The sequence below is a fragment of the Nyctibius grandis genome, chromosome 1 (assembly GCF_013368605.1).
Source record: "Nyctibius grandis isolate bNycGra1 chromosome 1, bNycGra1.pri, whole genome shotgun sequence".
Taxonomy (NCBI): Eukaryota; Metazoa; Chordata; class Aves; order Nyctibiiformes; family Nyctibiidae; genus Nyctibius; species Nyctibius grandis.
In genome coordinates this window covers 23925945-23947865 of record NC_090658.1, presented here as the reverse complement: position 1 = coordinate 23947865, position 21921 = coordinate 23925945, and the positions used below count along the sequence as shown (strand labels likewise).

Below are 21921 nucleotides of genomic sequence, written 5' to 3'. Positions count from 1 at the left end.
TTTTCAGGAATTTTCTGTTTCTACATCTCGCACGGCGTTGCCGTTTACCGGAGGCGTGAACTGCCCGGCCCAGGGTCCCTGCGGGCGGAGGGAGACACAAGGCCGGAGCAGCCTCGCTAGCGGTGGCTTTATTTTACGCTGGGGTCGCTGGCGCCTGATGGCGGCACAGGCGGCTCCCCCCTTCCTTTAGGAAAACAAGAGACAGGGATTCCGCCTTCTCGCCTCCGTCTCCTCCAGGCATGACGCCGCACCCGGGGCGGGCGGGCTCCCGGCGGCAGCCTCGCAGCACAGGCCGAGGCGGCGTCAGCAGTGGCGCCGGCGGTGATACCGTCCGTCCCGGCCGCCCCGCCCCGCTCACCTGCCCGGCCGGCTCCGCCCCGCCGGCTGGCAGGAGGGCCCCCGCCCCGGGAGCAGCCCAGCGCACCCGGCCCCTTCCGGGCGCGTCCCTTCCCCCGAGGGGCGTTGACCTGCTCCCCCCCCCCGCCCCAGCCGCCGCTGCCAAGGGGGGGTCCCTGCCTCTTCGTAGCCGGCCCCGTTCCGCGAACGGTTCGAGGCGTTTTGGCCCGCGCCGGCTCCCCTCCTCCAGGTGCTACCGCGTTGCTATGGCGTTTTCCGCTCGGACCGGGGAGGCGGCGCGGCCTGGCCGAGCCTGAGCGCCGGGGAGCCCGCGGGGCCGCAGCCTGGCCGGACGCTGACCCTGGCCTGCCCGCCGGCGGCCGCAGAGGGCTGCGCGGGCCCGCTGGCCGCTCCCCCGCCTCCTCCTTCCCCGCCGCCGCCTTCAACTGGCCCCGCCGCTGCTTCCCTCGACCCTGAGGTTCCGGCGGCGGCGGGAGGAGGCGGCGGGCGCCGGCTGGAGCAGGCGGCGGGGAAGATGGCGGGGAACGGCGGAGGCTTCGCTGGCGCCGGGAGCGGGGAGATCATCCAGCTCAACGTGGGCGGCACCAGGTGAGCGAGGCTAAGGGGGCGGCCGCGGGGGTGGTGGGTGTGCGGGCAGGGGGGCGGAGGGGGACAGGCCCCGGGCCCCGCCGGCGGGCCGCTGCGGTCCCGCGGGGCGGCGGGTGGTGGCCAGCGCGTACCGGAGGGCATCGGAGCGAGAGGGAGCGCCGAGACGGCCGCGGGCAGCCGCGCTCCGGCCGGCCGGCCCCTGCCGAAGATCTACCCGAAGGGAGGCGCTGGCCGGCCGTGCCCGGTGGTAGGCTGGCCTGGCAGCCGCCCCGTCCCGGGAGGGCGGCGGTGCCGACTCGCCTGGGACCTGTCCGCTGGGGCTGCGTGGTCTGGACGTGGGGCTGCAGGCGTGGGGCTGCCTCCGGCAGGGCCTGAGTAAAGCCTCACCAAGAGTGTTGGGGGGGAGCTGAGCCGGGGGTACCCGGAGGCAGGCACGGGAAGCGCTGGCAGTGCTGCCCGGTGTCTGCTGGCAGTGTCTGGGGTTTCTAGGTACGTACTCCAGTAACGCATCTTATGGACTCCCTGGGTATACTGCTTCTTCGGGAGCAGAGGACGGAGAGCTTTGCTTTGCCATCAGATCCATAGGCTTCCAGTGATCAGTCTGTCTAGCAGCCTCAGAGACCAAGGTATTAAAAAGGTTGATATGATACTACTGCTGTCAACTAGAATAAAGGATTATATTCACATGCATGCTGGAAGTGTAGAAGATGGCATATGTGGACATTTTGGCAGGCTGAGATAGAGAATTGTGGGACAGCTGTGGTCAGAATCTGTATAATAAATAGTGCAAATGTTCCTGTCAAAATGCTCAGGCGTGAAATCATTCAGATTGCCATAGCTAGTGGAAACTGAAGTAATGTGTCTTCCTGAGTCTGCGCACAATATGCAACCAGCTATAAGCAGTAGGAACTACTACTACTATTTTATGGGTTTTTTTGTATTATCTAGAATCATAGAATTTTAGAATGGTTTCGATTGGAAGGGACCTTAAAGATCATCTAGTTCCAACCCCCCAGCCACAGGCAGGGACACCTTTCCTCTCGACCAGGTTGCTCAAAGCCTCATCCAGCCTGGCCTTAAACACTGCCAGGGAGGGGCATCCACAACTTCTCTGGGCAACCTGTTCCAGTTTCTCACTACCCTCACAGTAAAGAACTTCTTCCTAATATCTAATCTAAATCTACCCTCTTTCAGTTTAAAACCATTCACCCTTGTTCTGTTACTACTTGCCCTTGTAAAAAGCCCCTCTCCAGCTTTTCTGTAGGCCCCCTTCAGTTGAACTTGTTCTTGTAACTAGATTGTATGTTGCAGCCTTTCTTAAAGGAGGGTGCCATAAAAATTGATGTGTAATTCCTTTGTTATAGAAGTCATTAAGCACCTGGTTCAGCCCAGAGAAGCTGCTTGTAACTTGCATAGGCAAAACTCGCCTATAATGATGCTTTCAGGATAACTTTGATGTTGGCTTAGACCAGATTTCATGTTATGCTGAATAAGGTTCTTCAGGGAACTCTGCCTCTGAAATTATAGGCCGGTTCATCTTTTAGGTTTGTATTACAAGTGGAATTACAAAGATGCTTCAATCTCATAATTTTAAATAGATCTTACTTATTAAATGGCTCTGCAGAGAACAGAGAATTATGTACAAGGCATGAATCAGGGAAGGCGTACACATCCTCAGAGGGCTTACCTACACAGAGAAGTATGAAGAATAAGGCAAACTAACAATTGTAGGTATTTCATTTCTGGTTGAAGGTCTAGATTCTAGTCAACAGATATCATTTGGATGTGAGGAGTAGGAAATGTGTGCATGGACATTCCCCTTTTAATAGGGAGACAACGTGCAATAGTACCTCTGTGTAAGAAGTTTTGGTCTTTTGCAAGTTCAGCTTCCCTTCTAGAGCCCATATTCTTTGAAAAATGTATTTAAGCTAGGTTTTTCAGCTTGCAAAGGCAGGTGACTGTTGCTTTTAAGGAGTGTTGTGTGTAGGAGGGCTTATTTGGCAGAAGCTAAACCCTCTTGTGTTCCAGCTTGTCCTCAGATATCAGAGGGGCTGGGGATGGCTAAGCTTAGCCTCTGAGTGATGTCCGATTTGATACCTTAAATTTTGGCTGAAATAAACCAAAATTGGCACTATGAGTCCGCCTGCGTTCAACAGCTAATGTGTTGAACTAACACAGGTCTGGATGCACTAATAGTGCGGGGCCCAGTCGCGATCGATGAACTAACACGGTTCCAGATTATGCCATAAATCTGGGCGCGTCCACCGAAATAAAATCCTCGCGACCAGTTCCACAGTTAAGGTAATTTATTCAAGCAGCAGATACAGATTCTTTTAGATTGACGGTGATGAATACACTGTCTGCAAAGCACGCTTAGGTACCTGTGAACATATGTATGTTGCAGGATGACTATATAGCGCTATTAATACAATTACAAATACGAGCTTGATTTTTGAGTTTCCTGGGGAAGCACCTGGTATAACCAAGTGTACAAATCTTACCCAAAGGCATCCCTATCGGTGGGGAAGAGAGGTTCAGCCCGTCGACTGCTCCCAGAAGTCCATAGTGATGTCTCCCTGACTTCTTAGTGATGGTATCTTACCTACCTTGCCTCTTAACGATTTTTTATGCTATTTTCCTATGTTTAGGTAGAGCCTGAGTGACTGTAGTCATACATACTTTTATTATTCATTGATGCAAAATTCTCTCGCTTCGGTTTAAAGGTATAGACTAAGAAAAATTCAGAGAGCATGCTCAGGGGGAGAGGGAGGCGGGTAGCTTTTGGGATGGAGGTGTGTTTTGGTATTTTAATGAGATTATAATGAGCAAAGTTCACCCACAGGACACGATTTCACCACACTCACTGGCTCAGTGACCTACATTCTGGGTGGAACGGGGTATTATCTCTCATTTGACAGTAGCTATGTAATTTATCTGCCACGAGGTACCATCAAGTTCCTGTACCTGCCTCGTTAGCACAGAGCCTGGCCACGGTTATCTCCACACCGTTCCACCCTCCATTCTCTCAGAGTTAGCACACAAAGCTCCTGTGGTGCTGAATATCTGAGAATGCAGGCCAGGTTGTCTGGGGAACCATCACAGACCAGATTCCTTACGTGCCAACCACGTTCCATCCTGGATGCTTTCTTAGTTCTATAGGATGTGGATATAACTTTACTCTTAATAAGTGTGCCTCCAATAATTAGTTTCAATAAGTTGCCCTCCGGTAGTCACTCCACAGTGACTCAAAACTGACAATGGAGTGGATGATCTGGACAGCAAATGGGGGAGCATGGGATACTATGCACGTTTCCTCATCTTCATTAGTTCCTGTTACCCGTACTAGAAATAATGAAACTCTTAATTTTGTTTGTAGAGTTGTATGAGAAGAGGAAATCAGTGCTCTCCTCTGTCTCTGACAGCCATTATACTGCAGAGCATTCAGTACAGAGACCCCAGCTTTCCATGTTCTGACAGGAGGTTCCCACTGCTCCCTGGGATGCCAGAGCTTCTCTGTTGTGTGCAGTTGCTCCAACAGTTCCTGGTCTCAGCTTTTGTGGATTCCTTTGCTGGGAGCACAAGCCTCTTGCAAGTTAACATTCACAGAAATTACTGTAACAAATTTAGTGAATTCTCTTGACCCTTTATCTCCTTGTGGTTATAACTGCAAGCACAATAGACTATGAAAATGGTTGTTTCATAACTGACGCTTAGTGTGTCTGTTTCCAGTTGCCTATATTTTCTTCAAAATAACTGTAAGCTGCCACCTGCTTAGGAGTATTTGAGGATATTGCACTGGGTTTGCCTAATTTTCCTCACACGATGTCTGTCTGACCACTTCATGTTAGCTGCATGGAGCTGCAGATGCACTTACACGTGTAAACATTGCTAGCTAAGCTTATTTCTGCATCCTGCAAAGGAGGACTCTGTCTTGTTGTTTACATAGATTGATGTATATGTATTAAAAGTTCTAAAGTATATGTTAGCATGAGGTATTGATTACTAAACTGGTACCATAGCGCTAAATCACAGACAGAAAATCCTTGTACTATCTAAACCCACTAAGAAAATTGCAAGGAGACCAACATGGAATCAGTTGACGGCTATTTTTCTTGTCCTCTTTGTTGTGTGGCTTATTCTTCTGGAACATCTTCTAGTCCCAAATGTTTTGCTACTAAGCTCTTAACTGAGTTAGGAAATGCTAGAGTGGAACCGAGCTGGTCAAAACACCATCAAAACTTCAGTCTTGACACTTCTGAATAGTTGACTGTCACTCGTGTGCCTAAAAGCAAACATGTCCACAGGTCAGAAATTGTGCTGTAGTGTGTTGAGAAGATAGTACCATTGAGTTCTCAAACATCAAACATCTGTTCAAAGGTCCTGAATGTCTTCATGGTCTCATCAGATATCTTTATTGCTTCAGAATTAACTTAGCATTTATCATTCAGAGTTGTAGAAAATGCCAATTTGCTTTGGTTTTAGTACTTTTTCTGTATCTTTCTACCTATACACACCTTCCTGGGAAACCATAAATCCTCAGGTTTTTTTCTTTTCTTTTTTTTTTCTGAAAACACAAAAATAACTTAAAATTGTAAAGTATTTAAAGTATCGGACAATAAAGTCTTTAGTTTGTGAAGACCTTTAAAAGGGCTAACCGGTGATGCTGCATCTATACCCATAGTTATAAGCAGTGTCTGGATTAATCTTGGATAAAATTCACATAACTCATTGTTTTCTATTATGCATATGCTATAACATAGTTAAACGAATCCTCCCTTACTCTTAAAGTAGAGAAGGGTATTGTGATCTGTATTACTGATGATAAAAGCTGTGCAAAACTGCAAATATACTTAGAAGTCACTTTCCATTTAAATAGCAAACTGCTTTGAGTCTCTTGAATTTTTTTTTCTTTTTTTAGAAAAGCCTTTGTGCATGTTTGTGCTTAGAACACTGATACTGTAGATTTTCTGTTAAGAACAGATTTGTCATTGTTATGCTTGCAGTGAGCAGCTACACAATCCACGTTTTATGCAGGATGGTAGTTCCGTTTAGCCTTTGTGTTTCTGCCTCTTAGGAGGTATAAAGTAATGCTTTTTGTTTACATCTTTTTTTTTTTTTCTTCAAGACTGGAAAATACAAGCAGTGGAAAACTAGATAAATTATGATTAAGTACTTTTATTCAAAAAATATTTTGTAATGTATTTTTGTATTATATAGAAAGTTGTAATGGAATTTTACTTTTGCATTTCCTTTTTTTGATTCCCATTAATGAAGAGGTTACCAAAGGTTTCTTAGTCATGGTACTACTAAGAGGATATGTACAGTCAGAGAGCAGATGCGGAGCATGAACTCATTGTCCAAGCTGCCAGTCCAGTTGTCTTCCTTCATGCTAAATCAAAACCAGAAGAAGTATAACAGAGTTCATAGTTATTTATTATGTAAAATGCTGTCTGACATAATAAGTAATACTATAATTTGTATTATTTCATAATATGATTTGGCAGAAATACTTTCTTTCTTTTAACTGTTATTGTTATTGGGCCCCCCTAAGAGGACCCAAATAACAATACGGCAAATACTTAAAGTTACTGTAAAATATTAACTTGAAGCTTATTGTAGTCTTTTGCAGTACACAATGTAGCACCCTTTGAGTCCTAAGTAAGAGTAACATGTGGTTGATGACAAATGTAGCATGCTGTTGATAAACTTGTATTTTAGTGGCTGCTTTTTATGTGTGCGTGGTTTTTTGGGTTGGGTTTGGTTTTTGGTTTTTTTTTTTTGTTTTGTTTTGTTTTTTTGGCAAGCATTAATGTTGACAAAGTATGAGAACCAGAAAATGTAGGATGTTTAGGACTATCTGTTACAAACATATAAAGAATAACACTTTTGGGGGCTCTGGACAGTCCTGCTTCATACTTAAGGACAATCTGTGCTAAGAACCTGTAACCTCTTTGACTTTGTGAAGACATTTAAATGATCTCAAACTTCCCAAACCCGTTTGATATCAGCTTTGTAGGATAAAACAAAGAATTTGGATAAAGCAGACTTCCTTCCAGTTTTACAGCTGATTCTAAACTTGTTACTTTGGTTTCTTAGGTTCAGCACTTCAAGACAAACACTAATGTGGATTCCAGACTCCTTTTTTTCCAGGTATTTGTAATATATAATCACATTAAACAAAGACAAATTAACAGTCATTAAAAAAAAATTGTGTATGTTCTCAGTTCTTAACTTATTCTGTAAATAGTGTCTTTATTCCTTAATGCTTTTTCCCTATCTCAAGCAATGGGACAGATTAATTTGAAATAAGCTGTTATCCAAAAGGCCTCTTCTATCTTGAATGATGCTGTGGCAGCTTATATGTGCTGAAGAGTTGTCACTTTCTAGATGGAGTGTTGTGGAAATAAGGCTCCAAGTCTGCAGGAAAGGGAGATGCCACTGAGTTTATTACTATATTGCCACTTGTGATCTTATTGACCATAGGAGGTAGCACTGCCTTTAATGTTTTTTGAATTATCGCCATACCTTGAGTTTAGTCAAAGTTTTGAGGGTTTTGATTTGTGTTACAGGAGCTGTTAGATTATTGAACATCCTTCTGCTAACTTTTACTGCGTCTGTAGGTTGTGCTGCTTACTGTTTGTACCCTAGTAATTTTGTGCTGTAGTTGCTGTACCTCTACCACCCAAGTTAATCCCAAATACCTAAAAGAAAACCTAAAGGCTGGTAGTTTTGCTTCCTTACATTTGATTTTTCTACTCTAGACTTCTTTCCCAATAAAAGCCTGGCAGCTGACATAGACAGGCAGTGTTACCTGTTCCTGTTTTACTGAAATGTTCAGATAAATGGAGTGCCAGGGAAATGTCACCTTCTTTGAGGCATGGAAGGAAAGGCACAAGGAGGAAGTCCCTTGCTATTCCCCGATCTCTCAACAATAATCTAGGGAGGTTGTTCTGAAAGTCATCCAGTACTTGAAAATCTCAGAGGTAATTGCCATCCAGACTCAGATGGAATCTTGAAATAAAACTGTTGACGTTAGTTTGCTTTGTATCTGTAAAACAAGGTTTTGGTGTTGTGTTTTGTACTAGTCTGCAGCAAAAGTACTTTGATCTGATGGGAGAGAAACTTTGAAGTAAAATAGTATAAAAACTCATCCACCCTATTCTTGCCCAGTACATCCTTGCAGGATGGATTGTTTACTCTTCCTTTTTACTTCAGCAGCTATGACCAATTTACTAGATTGTAACAAACTATGCAGCCCTCTGGGTGCCTGGGAAAACTTCTCCATCCTTTCAGGCTAGGCCTTGTGTCTTTTCTTTGGGAATCTGAAGGTCCTTATGATGCAGCTCTTAGCCTTTCCTTAGGTGTTCATGCACTGCTCCTTTGTTCAGGAGAGATACTTCACCCTCACCAGCATTCTGCCTTACCTAGGCAGTTCCTTTGCTCAGCTATACAGTTTTACCAAAATGCAATCTACAATACACAAATAAAGCAAACTTACTGAGAGTGTTCTATCTTGTATTTGTACATTTCTGGGGGACATCTAACAAAGATTTCTTGTGTTTCAGTTTGCTGAGTGGAAGAATTTCAACACTGAAGGATGAAACTGGTGCTGTGAGTAATAAACCTACTGATAAATCGTTAATTTAGTGTTATGCTTTCAGTTAGGTTCTCTCCTAAAGAATATTCACTGTGGGTGCTAACAGGAGTTATGCTGCCTGAGTCAGCTATGCTTAGAAGCATGGAAAACAAATGGCCAAACAGATTAAAAACATTCACATTCCTGGGCTTTTATAAACTTGTTTTGGCTTTTGCCAGGATTTTCTCTGTCACTATTGTATTACATAACCTCTAATAGTAGTGTTGCAGAAGCCTACATTTAAAATGCTGACAGCACCATCTCTGCTTCAGAGTCTGTGAGGAGTAATGTTCAATTGGACTTGACCTTTTGTTCATGTTTTGTCACTTATTTTAATAGGAAGAAGATGTGGGACTTTGAAATAATTTCAAAATGTCACCATGTATTTTCCCTTTGATAGATTCAATACAAAATACGCTATCCTCTTTCTTAAACCTCGAAGCCTAGTTGCAATACTGTTTGTGCTATTGAGCACGTGAATGACGGGGAGTATTTAATTTAGTTATGTCTAATGAAGTTTTAGGACAGAATAAAGGTCTCGCAGATTTAACTACTTAAATGGCATGGCACAGGTCTGGTCTCCAAACTTTCATGAAAATTGGTGACATCTCTGGATTTCTTTGTTCTCATCTTCATTTTAGTTGACAGTTGCTCCATAATAATGCTAAAAGTACAGCAGTTTTTCTTTGCAGATATTTATTGATCGAGATCCAGCAGCATTTGCACCCATTTTAAATTTTCTTCGCACAAAGGAGTTAGACTTACGGTAAGAAGTTCTAATTATTTCAAGTGAAAATTAATTTGACCGGATGCATTAGAAAACTTTTTCAAATGAGGATTGTTCAGTTTTATTCAGCTAGTTGTGTGCCTAGTATGTGACTCAGCTCCCTGGTAGATTTGGGGCCATGTCTAGAGTATATGTATGACATGGCAGAGGCAGAAGTGGTAGCATTATATTTTGTTAGTGGATTCTTGTAATTTAAACGACTTCTGTCAATGTACTTCTTTATTGTTTCTGTATCCTTATTTTAATAAATTAATGTTAAGATCACTTTGAAATCTCAAACATCAACTTGTTGAATGCATTTGGTGTTACCTCTATAAACAGGTAGCTTAATGTTGACATTGTGTAATACCTAGTTATATGCAAGTGGAGTTCAAGATCCTTAGGGCAGTGAGAAGGGTGCACAGCCAGCTCACCACCCTGGATTTCAGGAGAGCAGACTTTGACCTCTTCAGGGACCTGCTTGGGAAAGTCCCTTGGGATAAAGCCCTAGAGGGAAGAGGGGCCCAAGAAAGCTGGTTAGTATTCAAGGACCACCTCCTCCAGGCTCAGGAGCGATGCATCCCAATGAAGAGGAAGGCAGGCAAAAACACCAGGAGGCCTGCATGGATGAACAAGGAGCTTCTGGATAAACTCAGGCACAAGAAGGAAGCCTACAGAGGGTGGAAGCAAGGGCAGGTAGCCTGGGAGGAATACAGGGAAATTGTCCGAGAAGACAGGGACCAGGTTAGGAAAGCTAAAGCCCTGATAGAATTAAATCTGGCCAGGGATGTCAAGGACAACAAGAAATGCTTCTATAGGTATGTCAGTGATAAAAGGAAGGCTAGGGAAAATGTGGGCCCTCTCCAGAAGGAAAAGGGAGACCTGGTTACCCAAGATATGGAGAAAGCTGAGGTACTCAATGACTTTTTTGCCTCAGTCTTCACCGGCAAGAGCTCTAGCCTCACCACCCAAGTCGCAGAAGGCACAGGCAGGGACTAGAAGGATCAAGAACCGCCCACTGTAGGAGAAGATCAAGTTCGAGACCGTCTAAGGAACCTGAAGGTGCACAAGTCCATGGGACCTGATGAGGTGCATCCACGATTCCTGAGGGAACTGGCGGATGAAGTTGCTAAGCCGCTATCCATCATTTTTGAGAAGTCGTGGCAGTCTGGTGAAGTTCCCACTGACTGGAAAAGGGGAAACGTAACCCCCATCTTCAAGAAGGGAAAAAAGGAAGACCCGGAGAACTACAGGCCAGTCAGTCTCCCCTCTGTGCCTGGCAAGATCATGGAGCACATCCTCTTGGAAACTATACTGAGGGACATGGAAATCAAGGAGGTGACTGGTGACAGCCAACACGGCTTCACCAAGGGCAAATCATGCCTGACAAATTTGGTGGCCTTCTACGACAGGGTTACAGCACTGGTGGATAGGGGAAGAGCAACTGATGTCATTTACCTGGACTTGTGCAAAGCATTTGACACTGTCCCACATGACATCCTTGTCTCTAAATTGGAGAGTCATGGACTTGATGGATGGACCACTCGGTGGATAAAGAATTGGCTGGATGGTCACACTCAAAGAGTTACGGTCAATGGCTCAATATCCAAGTGGACACCAGTGATGAGTGGCGTTCCTCAGGGGTCGGTATTGGGACCGGTCCTGTTTAACATCTTTGTCGGCGACATGGACAGTGAGATTGAGTGCGCCCTCAGCAAGTTTGCCGACAACACCAAGCTGTGTGGTGTTGTTGACACACTGGAGGGAAGGGATGCCATCCAGAGGGACCTTGACAGGCGTGAGAGCTGGGCCTGTGCAAACCGCATGAAGTTCAACAAGGCCAAGTGCAAGGTCCTGCATGTGGGTCGGGGCAATCCCAAGCACAAATACAGGCTGGGTGGAGAATGGTTTGAGAGCGGCCCTGAGGAGAAGGACTTGGGGGCGATGGTTGACGAGAAGCTCAACATGAGCCGGCAATGTGCGCTTGCAGCCCAGAAGGCCAACCATATCCTGGGCCACATCAAAAAAAGCGTGGCCAGCAAGTCGAGGGAGGTGATACTGCCCCTTTACTCCGCTCTCGTGAGACCCCACCTAGAGTACTGTGTTCAGCTCTGGGGCCCCCAATGTAAGAAGGACATGGAGCTGTTGGAGCGAGTCCAGAGGAGGGCCACAAAGATGATCAGAGGGCTGGAGCACTTCTCCTATGAAGACAGGCTGAGAGAGTTGGGGCTGTTCAGCCTGGAGAAGGCTCAGGGGAGACCTCATAGCAGCCTTCCAGTACCTGAAGGGGGCCTACAGGAAAGCTGGAGAGGGGCTTTTTACAAGGACAAGTAGTGACAGGATGAGGGGGATGGTTTCAAACTGAAAGAGGGTAGATTTAGATTAGATATTAGGAAGAAATTCTTGAATGTGAGGGTGGTGAGACACTGGCACAGGTTGCCCAGAGAAGCTGTGGCTGCCCCTGCCCTGGTAGTGTTTAAGGCCAGATTGGATGAGGCTTTGAGCAACCTGGTCGAGAGGAAAGGTGTCCCTGCCTGTGGCAGGGAGGTTGGAACTAGATGATCTTTAAGGTCCCTTCCAACTGAAACCATTCTATGAAGTATTTATATTCAAGGTATTGACTTGCTCTGTTCTTGTCATTTTTGTTGGTTTTTGTTTTTGTTTTTTTTTTGTTTGTTTGTTTTTTTTTTAATTTCTCTAGGGGAGTGAGTATTAATGTTCTCAGGCATGAAGCTGAATTCTATGGAATCACTCCTTTAGGTAATTTCTTTCTTCTCTACTCCCCCCCCCGCCCCCCTGCCCCAATATGAGGTCATCTCACATTTATTACTATAGTAATGACCCACTTATAAGTCCTGGGTAGTTGTGACCCTGAAGATTTTCAAACTTACTGATACAGGAGGTTATTTGAAATAATGTAATATTTCCTGGGAAGTGAAAGCTATGGTCATATCTCTTTTTTCTCCTTAGTGAGAAGATTGCTACTATGTGAAGAACTGGAACGCTCATCTTGTGGCAGCGTCCTTTTTCATGGCTACCTGCCTCCTCCAGGTATTTTTGTATTCATGGTCTGATGTTGCTTGCAGTCACTGATTGCTTTAGTTTGTGGGGCTGATTGGCTGAGGTAGTTACTGTCGCTGTCAAACTGTCCAGAGAAGGCTTTCCTATGGAAAGATTAAGATGAATGGTTGAATCGAACATCGTTCTAATTCAAAAACAAAAAACAGCTTCTATCTGTATGCTGTATGAAATGGCATATTTAGAGTACTGGGCAGGGTGGGTGGCATATTAATACTAAGCAGGCTGTGTTTGATAGTAGACTAGAGTAGAGATTCTTCAAGTACATTTCAGTTAAATGTTATCACCATGGAGTGCTTTCTTCTTTCTGAAGGTAGTTACTTTAGGTGCACTATGTCTAGATGAGAAACCAGCACAAATGAGCTTTCCTTAACAATATGAGTGCTTGTTAGATTTTTACTTCTCTGTAGAGATGAACACAGTTCATGTGTTAACCTGAAGTGCAGGGGCTATCTAGCAATATCCCCTCAACAATCTATCAAATTGTTGGCAAGTTTTCTGAAGATAGTTCCATAAACTGTGAATGTCAACGTAGAGAGCAAAAGCATTTTCTGTTTCAGTGTTATGATATTGCCTAATTCTTAAAGTAGATGAATTAGACTTTAGATCAAATGCACAAGTATTAATCCTGTATTTTGAAAGTGAATGAATATCTGTTCTATTGCTAAAGTTTACGGAGTGGGACAAACCATCTCTTTTCTTTTATAGGCATTCCCAGCCGTAAAATAAATAATACCGCTGGGCCACCAGCTGATGTTAGAACTGGTCAAAACTGCTCCGAGAGTGAGATTCATGGAAGTGGTGTCCAACCTACACTTGCTGGTACTGGGGAGGAAGGTACAGTCAGGCTAGGTGAGGAATGTCAGTTTTAAAACAAAAACAAATTGCAAAGATGATTGTCACTGGGAAATAAAACCTGAGTGACTATTTCTGGTTTCAGTCACTTATTCTATGTTTGCCTGGCAAATCAAAGTTCTTCATGCAGTCTTAGTATGGCCCCTTAGACAAATGCCTTACACTGTACTAAAGCCATGATAAAAACCAGACAGACCAGTGTCTCTTTGGTCCTTGTTCAGGACCTCCTTCCTGCTCTTGCACCTCTTTCTTGCTCCTGGTGCCTCTCTTGCCCTGCAAGAGTTGAGTTTTTAGACTAAAGGTAATCTTCAGTTGTCTGACTATATAGAGTACTTTTCATATAAAATATATAAAAACTGTAAATAACGTAGATGTGAATTCTGTCATTTTCCAGCTTTTGACTTTGTAAGCAAAACATACTGTTAGTGTCGTATTTCTGCTATAATCGTGTAAATTGAAGCAGTGTTAGGAAAATCTAGAGTATGTTAAAAGGTGAATCTATATCCAGGTAATACAAAAATAGGCCTTGGTTATGAATTGCTGATTCATCTTTGTGAGTTGCTGCAAGTTTGGAAGAGGGCAGTCTTGGGGAAAATGAGATAGAAGATGCAGTCTTTAGGTGTTAGCTCTTCAGCGTACCAAGGCTGAGAGCTAACTCGGGAAGTATCATAACCGCTGATTTCCAGTGCTGTCCAACACTTCTGCCAAACCTAATTTAGTTATAGATCAGAAACAGGCATGCTCCCACTAGAGAATAAATGGAGGAGCTATAGGTATTCGGAGATATTGGAAATTTCGGTTTCACAGTCTGGAACAATAATACAGGGTTGCACCAACTATTTGGAAAGAACTTTTACAAAAGAAAGCATTGTTTCTTATTTGATAACAATCCTCACATTTTTACCAATTTGACAGGCTTTAAAACTGAGGCATATACTTGCTTCTTTCTCCTTATGAACACTTTGAATTGTAGTGACTGAGATGAAATATCTTCCTTCCATGTAAGAACTGTAATAGTTCTTTCTAAGGATTGTGAGGAATAATATTGCTAACTAGAATCTAGCTGGAAGTGTTTCTTGAGAAACTTCGTTATCAAAACTTTTGTTGCATATCCTAGCAGAGAGCTCTATCCTGTTCTAGATGTCTCTGCTCATCTTCTAATACCCATCATCTGACTGACTTTAGCTTTGTTGTTGTTTTTAGGATTTCCTGTGGACCCACGGAAGGTCCTAATAGTAGCTGGCCACCACAATTGGATAGTAGCTGCCTATGCCCATTTTGCTGTTTGCTACAGGTATGAATATAGTTGCTTGTCAGGTTACAGGAATCTAAAAGAAATACAAGAATTTGTTATGAGCAATGCAAAAAGTTTGCTTTACTCTGAAATGACAGTAGATCATATTCATTCAGTCCGCTCCTGTAAGTATGAATTGCCACTTTTGCTCATGTAAATAAAGTGCTTGATAGGAATTCAAATTTTGCTGCTTTGATGTCAGTTCTTGATGCTGTTGCAAAACTAATGGACTCCAATTTAACTGCTTCAAAAGCCTATTTTAAAGCAGGCTTTTAAAGGAAAGATTAATTTAAGAAGTTCTTCCTACTATATGGGTTTGAAGACAGTGTGTGAAGTTAGATTATCAAAGAACTTGAAACAGTTAATGGATTTTTGCTACATAAGTGATGTACCTTGTCTTAAACTTCAGATTTTTTTACTTAGAAGAACTGTTGAGCACTTGCTACTTCGCCTGGATGGCTGAAAAATGTTTCTAAATGTCTTGTGAACAAACTGTCTATTTTTTTAAGATCGGGTGAAGATAAGTAACACCTTCACATTACAGAAGCTGTTTTTAGTTCACATCTGGTAGTCTTCATTGGTGGATGTCTTCTCAATGAAAAGTGGTGTGTTAGCAAAAGCTGTTGCCAAAACCAAATGTGGCTGTTGTAGCGTGGTTCAGAAACAGAAGGGAGAATAAAGAGTGTAACGTGAATAGCTTCTTTCTTTACTGCCAAGCTGAAGCCATAGTTTGCCTTTTTCACTATGTAGAATGCTAATTTACTTGCTTAAACTTTGTAACTAAAATCACACCTAACTTCTCTTGTATTCACCACTGCAATTTGTTTTCCTTTAATTTGTACTAAATGTGGTTTCTCTTGCTCTACTTAATGTTCTTGTTTTCAATTATGCTTAATATGGTCTGACTGGAGAAAGGCAATGATTTGCAATTGTCTTTGTGCTAATTGTCCCTTCCTTAGGATTTTATCTCTGACTGTTTTCCTTGGATGCTAGCTCACTTAAGTGAAAGATTCTGCCTCTTTCCTGCTTGGTAATCTACTTAATGAGACTTGTTACCATTGAACTTAAGTCATTAGTGATGCTTTTGATGAAGGATGTTAGACTTGAATGGTTGCTGAAAGAGGGCACAGGTCAATATGCCCATTTAAAATGCTGCTTTTCTTCCTAGTGACTCAAGGTAGCAGTCTTGTCTTGATTTGAATATTTTTTCTTCTGGAAGTTGTAGGAACTCTAGGAATACAATGGTGGAATTTTCCCTCCTGCATTCTGCTCTTATGCAGCTTTGGTAAAAGTTTCTTCCCCTCTCTGCTGCATCTTAGGTACCTGTCGTTTTTTTATTGCTTGACAAGTGAATTTTCCCAGATTTCTTTTGAACATCTAGTGTTTCAGGAGACAGCATACACTTAAAACTACTTCCCTCTACCCACAATTTAATATAGCTTGCTTATACTACTGTGCTGCAGTCAAGTGATGTGATTTTTAAGATTCTTGTCAGGATTATTTTAATGTAAGGGCAATATCTGAATTTTAGCAAGAATCACTTCTCAAAGTGGTAAATTGTAGTGGACTGGATAGTGAATCCCATGCAGTAAAAAATAAAATATATTCAGATGTTTAGTTTTGTGACTTTCTTTTATGCTGCTTGTAACAGATATTATTTAAATACGTAAGATAACTATTTTAGTAAAAAGCTACAGCAAAGCACAGTGCATCCTAAATATAGTTTGTTTTTTTTTTCATTTGAAGTATGGCAGAAGTCTTCAGAACTTGATAATAAAGCTTGTGAGAATGTCTTCGTTGCATTTAAAGGCTTATGGGTATTGCAGTCCTGCTCTTAAGTCACTTCACTACAATTTCTGTTGCATGCTGTATGGGTAGAGCACAGTGATCTGTGGTGCTTCATCTCCAGGCAGGATGCAATGCTGAAGTGAAAGAATGGCAACAATGGCAAAAAATACTCTAAATACGTTTCTGCTTTCCATGTTAAACATTTATATAATATAATTGCTTAGATTTACTGTGTTCTAGCTCAGTTGCAAAGCATCTAAATTATTGTCTAAAATTAAATCAGATAAATTGTGCTTTTCTGGCATCATCTAAGTTTAAAATCGCACAGGCAAATGATTCTACACAAAATAAAGCTTATAGTCAATTCAGTATAGTCTGTTTACAATATACCATAAACAGAAAGTGTGACTAGGTAGCACGGCTTTATGCTAGAGCATGATTGGTTGTCTTACATGATATGTAAGACACCTTGCCTCTGGAAATTAATAGCGACTTCTTCTGAAGTCTTATGCTGAACCTCATTCTCTACCATTTGGCGCCCAAGCTTTTGGGTGGATCATCCACATCGGTTCAGGCTTAGACCATGATGTCTGTTTCTGAATCTCTAACCTCTGCTCCCTGTTCCCTCCTTTGCCCTTCCAGAATTAAAGAATCATCTGGGTGGCAGCAGGTGTTCACGAGTCCCTATCTGGACTGGACAATTGAGCGAGTGGCTCTCAATGCTAAGGTGGTTGGAGGACCTTATGGAGACAAGGATAAGATGGTTGCAGTTGCCTCGGAGAGTAGCATAATTTTGTGGAGCATTCAAGATGGTGGTAGTGGCAGTGAAATTGGTAACTATAATTGCTTGGTTTTTCTTTTTTGTGTGTGTGTTTAACCAGAAAGAAGTGTGTGACCTTATTTTGAGGTACGTATGATCAGCAGGGTTTGGTAATCAGTTTTGCAAAGTGACAAAACAAGCTGTAGTAAGCAACATATTGGAGCATATTAACTTACTTTTCTGTTATGCTAGAGGAATCCTTTCTCAAAAAGATGAATAATAAAAAAGTAGTCTGTTTACTGAACAGATACTAACTAATACTTACTGTTCAGTTCAGCTTGAGATTTTGTGTGAAGATACAAATTAGAGTTAAACTTTTCCCCGGACTTGCATTTGAATTTAGGCTATAGCACAAAGGAACTAAGTTTCTGAGATGGAAAGCTACAGATACTGAGAGATTCTGCTCTTTTCTTTCCTTTGTCTTATTAAAGCCATATTTTTACATGGAAATGATGAAAAGATTCCAGTTCTCAGTCAAACGTAGTTCATAAATGGATTTTGAAAGATGAAAATTTCTTTATTTTGTAACTTGGGTGTCTAGGTAGGGAAAAAGCACACTCTATTGCTCTAAGCATACAGGAATTAAATGCTTGTACACCTTGGCACTGAAGGACACACAATTAGGGAGGCTTTAGAAACAGCAAGAAGACATTTTCAGAAGTCCTTGGTACTGATCTGATGGCTTCTCTGACTCACTGTTGTTCAAATACAGGGCAAGTTTGGGAGGCAGTGAAGGGAACGTTATTAGGAACTTCCTCTAGCCTAATCCATGGCATTTGAATCACCACTATTACGCCAGTAATGTCTGTTTCCTCTGGCAGTACTGCTAACAAAGTATGACAGCAGTCTCCTTATGTGGACACTTTTCTCTGAAACTTAATGCTGAGTTAGTTTCTTATTAGATCTATCTCCATAGTTGAAGTAATGAGAATTAATGTGGTCATTAATTAAAGTCAAAATGACCAAATTCAAGTTTTGATCCACGTGCCTTTAAAGGAAGAGCTTGAAAGATGCTCAGGCAATTTCTAGCTGTGTTAACAGCTGTTGCTTTTTTTTCATGCTTGAATGAGTGGAGGCACCAAGTCAGATTTGAAGATGGGGAAAGGCAAAGGTCTTGCATGAGATAATGCAGCTGTATACTGCTATTTTATTTGTGACTCATAGAGTTTTTGTTTGTAATCATGGTCAGCAAAACCGAAAAGGAGGTTCCATTGTATTAAAAAAAAAAAATCTGAAAGGTGTGTCTAACAGTTGAATGTGAAATATCTCTATTAAACAGGGAGTAAATATTGTACTTGACAAGCCTTTTCTTCTGTTACGCTCCCCGTGATGAAATCTTAAAGGCAGGGAAGAGTTAGCGTGACAGCTGTACTCCTGTAATATGCATGGCTTTAAGCACTATGCTATCACATTCCTCCTGCATTTTCTGGTTTGACTTAACTGCTTGTGTTACCTTGGGATTTGCAGTAAGATATGTGAAGCAACATCTCGAATTTTTGGAAATCAAGTGCAAAGAGAGACAAAAACCATAAGTGGACTTTTACTTCAAAGAAAAACCCTAAAATATGCCAATATCATAAGGGTCTGATAACTCAGATTACGACTGAACATGGCAACGAAAATGAAGGAAACGCCTTTGCTGAACAGGCTGTACTGCAGTGAAGTGACTTTGTGAAACAAAGAAAATGCTGCTTGGGGCTGGGGGGAGCAGAGAGAAAGTGCCTACAGGATTGACTCTTTAGTCCAACTATCAATGAACAAAATGTACTGTTCCTCTTTTGGGTAATGGGTCATGCTACTTGGTTTAAAAAAAACTTTTAGTCTTTTTTCTTGTGTTAAGCAGTAATAACTTGAATATAGCTGCCTTGTTTCTTTGTAGTGGCAAATGCTTGCAGTCCTGCTTTGTGTTAGAGATATAGTACATTGCTGTCGTCTTCTGAAAGAGACTACTTGTTCCAAACAGTAGTTGGAGCCTGGCGACACCATCCTCAGAAAATTGTGTGGGCTGGCATCTTTGTGATAGAGCTCTCCCAGAGCGCTCTCATTCCTTTCAATATTACTTACATAAGACACTGCTGCTGGGTTGCTGCTGTAAGCAGTATTTTACTGAGAGGGACCCTTAAGACAAGAGCCTGTCATTACATATAGCGTTGTCTCCCCTGTGGATGGGTCTCGAGATTGTTGAGCCTAAGCAGGACTGACACTTCAAATTTCTCCAGACCATTCAAGCTGTCTGCCTTGATTTCCTTGAACCTCATCCTTCTCTGGAGTAATCAATTCTAGTTGTTTCTGTGGATTTTTTTATTATTGCCTTTTTCATGTGCCCTGTACTGCTGAATCTTATCTGCATCGAATGATTGTACTGTGCCCTGGAAAACAGTTTAGCATCGTAATTAAAACATAAGTATATATTGAGCTTCCTGAGGTTCCTTCTTGGGGTGTAACAGAGGGCTGCTTCTTGGTTGGGAATGGCACTCATTTGAATTTGTCCAAACAGAGTTGGGAAATTTTCCAGCTATTGAGTACTCTTGTTTTGAAGACATCTGTCTGCTGCAGTTAAAGTATATTAATGAGGAGTAATATAAATATGCAGAGTGAGCAATATGTAATCGTAAACTTGTGAGTGAAACTTGACACTTGGTAGTGCAATGTATCCCCAGTAGTAATGACTTTTGACCTTACCAGGTAGTAAAACTTAGTCTGGAATTACTTAGTCTCAGACCTTTTCAGTTTGCTGTAACTTTTAAATACATGGTACAATAAATAGTACAAAATGTAGCATGCTATCCAAATTTGCAGTTCAATTACAAATATTAATATTGGATCTATGATGAGACTTAGGAAGCTCTAAAGAGAGGACAGATTTTGTGGAAAAGCTCAGATGTTAAGGTCTGCTATAACCATAGTCATCAATGCCTGTCATGTTCTGCAGTGTTTTGGTTTTTATTAAGTGAAATGTGCTTGATGCCACAGTTGCTTTATTTGGAAGGCCAGCATTTGCTAGTAAGTTTTATCTTCCAGATTTTGAATAGCACGTGATGATTGGTGAAACCAGTTTCCTATATACTTTCAATTTTTAATAGCCTGTACTCTCTACTTATGGACTGTAACCAAACTTAAAGGTCTGGAGATGAAAAAGAAAGAAAGAAAGAAACAGGCATTTGCAGGCTGCTTATTTTTCTGCGTTGAAGTATTTCTGCTAAAAGAGGAATTTGAATGTATTCAAGTAATGTCACATTGGAGTTGTTCAATCTTTTCCCAAGAATAAAGATGAAGCCTTGTAGCCATATTTAGTTTCTAAAATATGTTTTCAGACCACATCTATTTGATTGGACTTTAAAAAAAAAGTCAGTGAGAACTTGTAATACTTTAAAAGGTAATTGGAAACTAGTATGGCATAAATTTCTGCCTAGCAAAAACCATGAAAATACTGCTTCTTAAATGACACTTAATAGTTACAGATTAAAAAAAAAAACACAAACCAACCATATAAAATCCTGCTTGCTGTTATAGGATTTTTATTTATTTATTTTTTTAGTGACTTACGATGTATAAAGCCATTTGAGAATTTGATCGCTGTAGAAAAATAAGGAATGCATATTTCACATGGGGTCTTCTTCCTTCTCTTGCCTCCTTTTTCCTTCCCAGTAATGGTTGCATCTGCAGAGATGACATTATGCTGCCATTTCATTTAATGGAACCCAATTTGCTGCTTGAATGGTACTTCACCTAGCACGCTGCAAACCCAGTTTTGGCTGTTCCTTACTTGCTACTGTAATAAATGTGACATGATAATAGTGGAGAGATTCCATTGTTACTGTTTTTTTCTCTTTATTTTAGATGAGCTTCATAGACTCTTCATTTTTTGTAGGAGTGTTCAGTCTTGGAGTCCCTGTAGATGCTCTCTTCTTCATTGGCAACCAGTTGGTAGCTACAAGCCATACAGGGAAAGTGGGAGTGTGGAACGCTGTGACTCAGCATTGGCAGGTGTGTTCAATTCAATTTTCAGCATTGGTTTTAATAAGCTGGTATATCTTTCTAGTAAAAAGATAATAAAATAATCTAAAAGCATGTGTGAAATGCTTGTCACAGGGTTTTTAGCCCTGACTTGTGTTATGGAGTTTGCCACCTTGGTATCTGAGTATTGTGCCTGTGAGCAGAATGTTGGCTTGTTTGGTGGCATGCTTTTTAGGCTTTCAAATAAAAGGACGTGGTATGATTTGCCGTAATAAATGTCAAGTGTGTGTATATGTAAACTTCTTCATGGATCACTAACTTTGTGAAAATTCACTAGGATCATAGGAAATAAAAAAAAATGTGGGGAATGTGTGACGGCAATTTCTGCACCATCTGAAAGAAGAAAACAAGGCGTCAGTCTGATATCTGAGCGTCTCAAAAGTTGTTTTACAATGGGAGACTTCAGCAGAAATATACATGGTGCTTTAAAGATGTTTGTCTTGCATGTGGATGCTTCTGGCTGCACTGACTTTATTCCTGTTGTCAGAATGCATATTAAATAGAGAGATCCTTGGAGTCTGTATGAGTCTGAGAAAACAGTTGAGCATTCATGTGAGTAACAAAGCTTGTAACACAGCCAGATGTATGTCTTTGTGGTACAAACCCTGGATGCAATAAAAATCCCAAAATTGCCTTGCAAATCTCAAGAGGCAGAACTGACCTGAGGCTGCTGCACTGTTTGCTGACTAAGTTCTAATTCAACCCTTAAGTGACAGTACTGC

General features: G+C 41.9%; 1 protein-coding gene across 3 annotated transcripts in view; it reads left to right on the top strand.

Moving 5' to 3' along the window:
- Positions 1 to 472: 472 nt before the first annotated feature.
- KCTD3 (potassium channel tetramerization domain containing 3) overlaps positions 473 to 21921 on the top strand; it is a 32436-nt gene continuing 10987 nt past the window's right edge. Inside the window, exons 1-10 of one of the 3 annotated variants that reach the window (XM_068397312.1) lie at positions 473 to 945; positions 7042 to 7095; positions 8511 to 8556; positions 9274 to 9347; positions 12049 to 12107; positions 12318 to 12398; positions 13134 to 13262; positions 14484 to 14574; positions 17005 to 17195; positions 21054 to 21169. In XM_068397312.1, coding sequence (XP_068253413.1) covers positions 872 to 945; positions 7042 to 7095; positions 8511 to 8556; positions 9274 to 9347; positions 12049 to 12107; positions 12318 to 12398; positions 13134 to 13262; positions 14484 to 14574; positions 17005 to 17195; positions 21054 to 21169 — 915 coding nt within the window. In that variant the 5' untranslated portion in view covers positions 473 to 871. Of the gene's footprint in view, positions 946 to 7041; positions 7096 to 8510; positions 8557 to 9260; positions 9348 to 12048; positions 12108 to 12317; positions 12399 to 13133; positions 13278 to 14483; positions 14575 to 17004; positions 17196 to 21053; positions 21170 to 21921 lie in introns of those variants that run through there. The other 2 variants (XM_068397303.1, XM_068397315.1) reach the window with 2 other exon arrangements.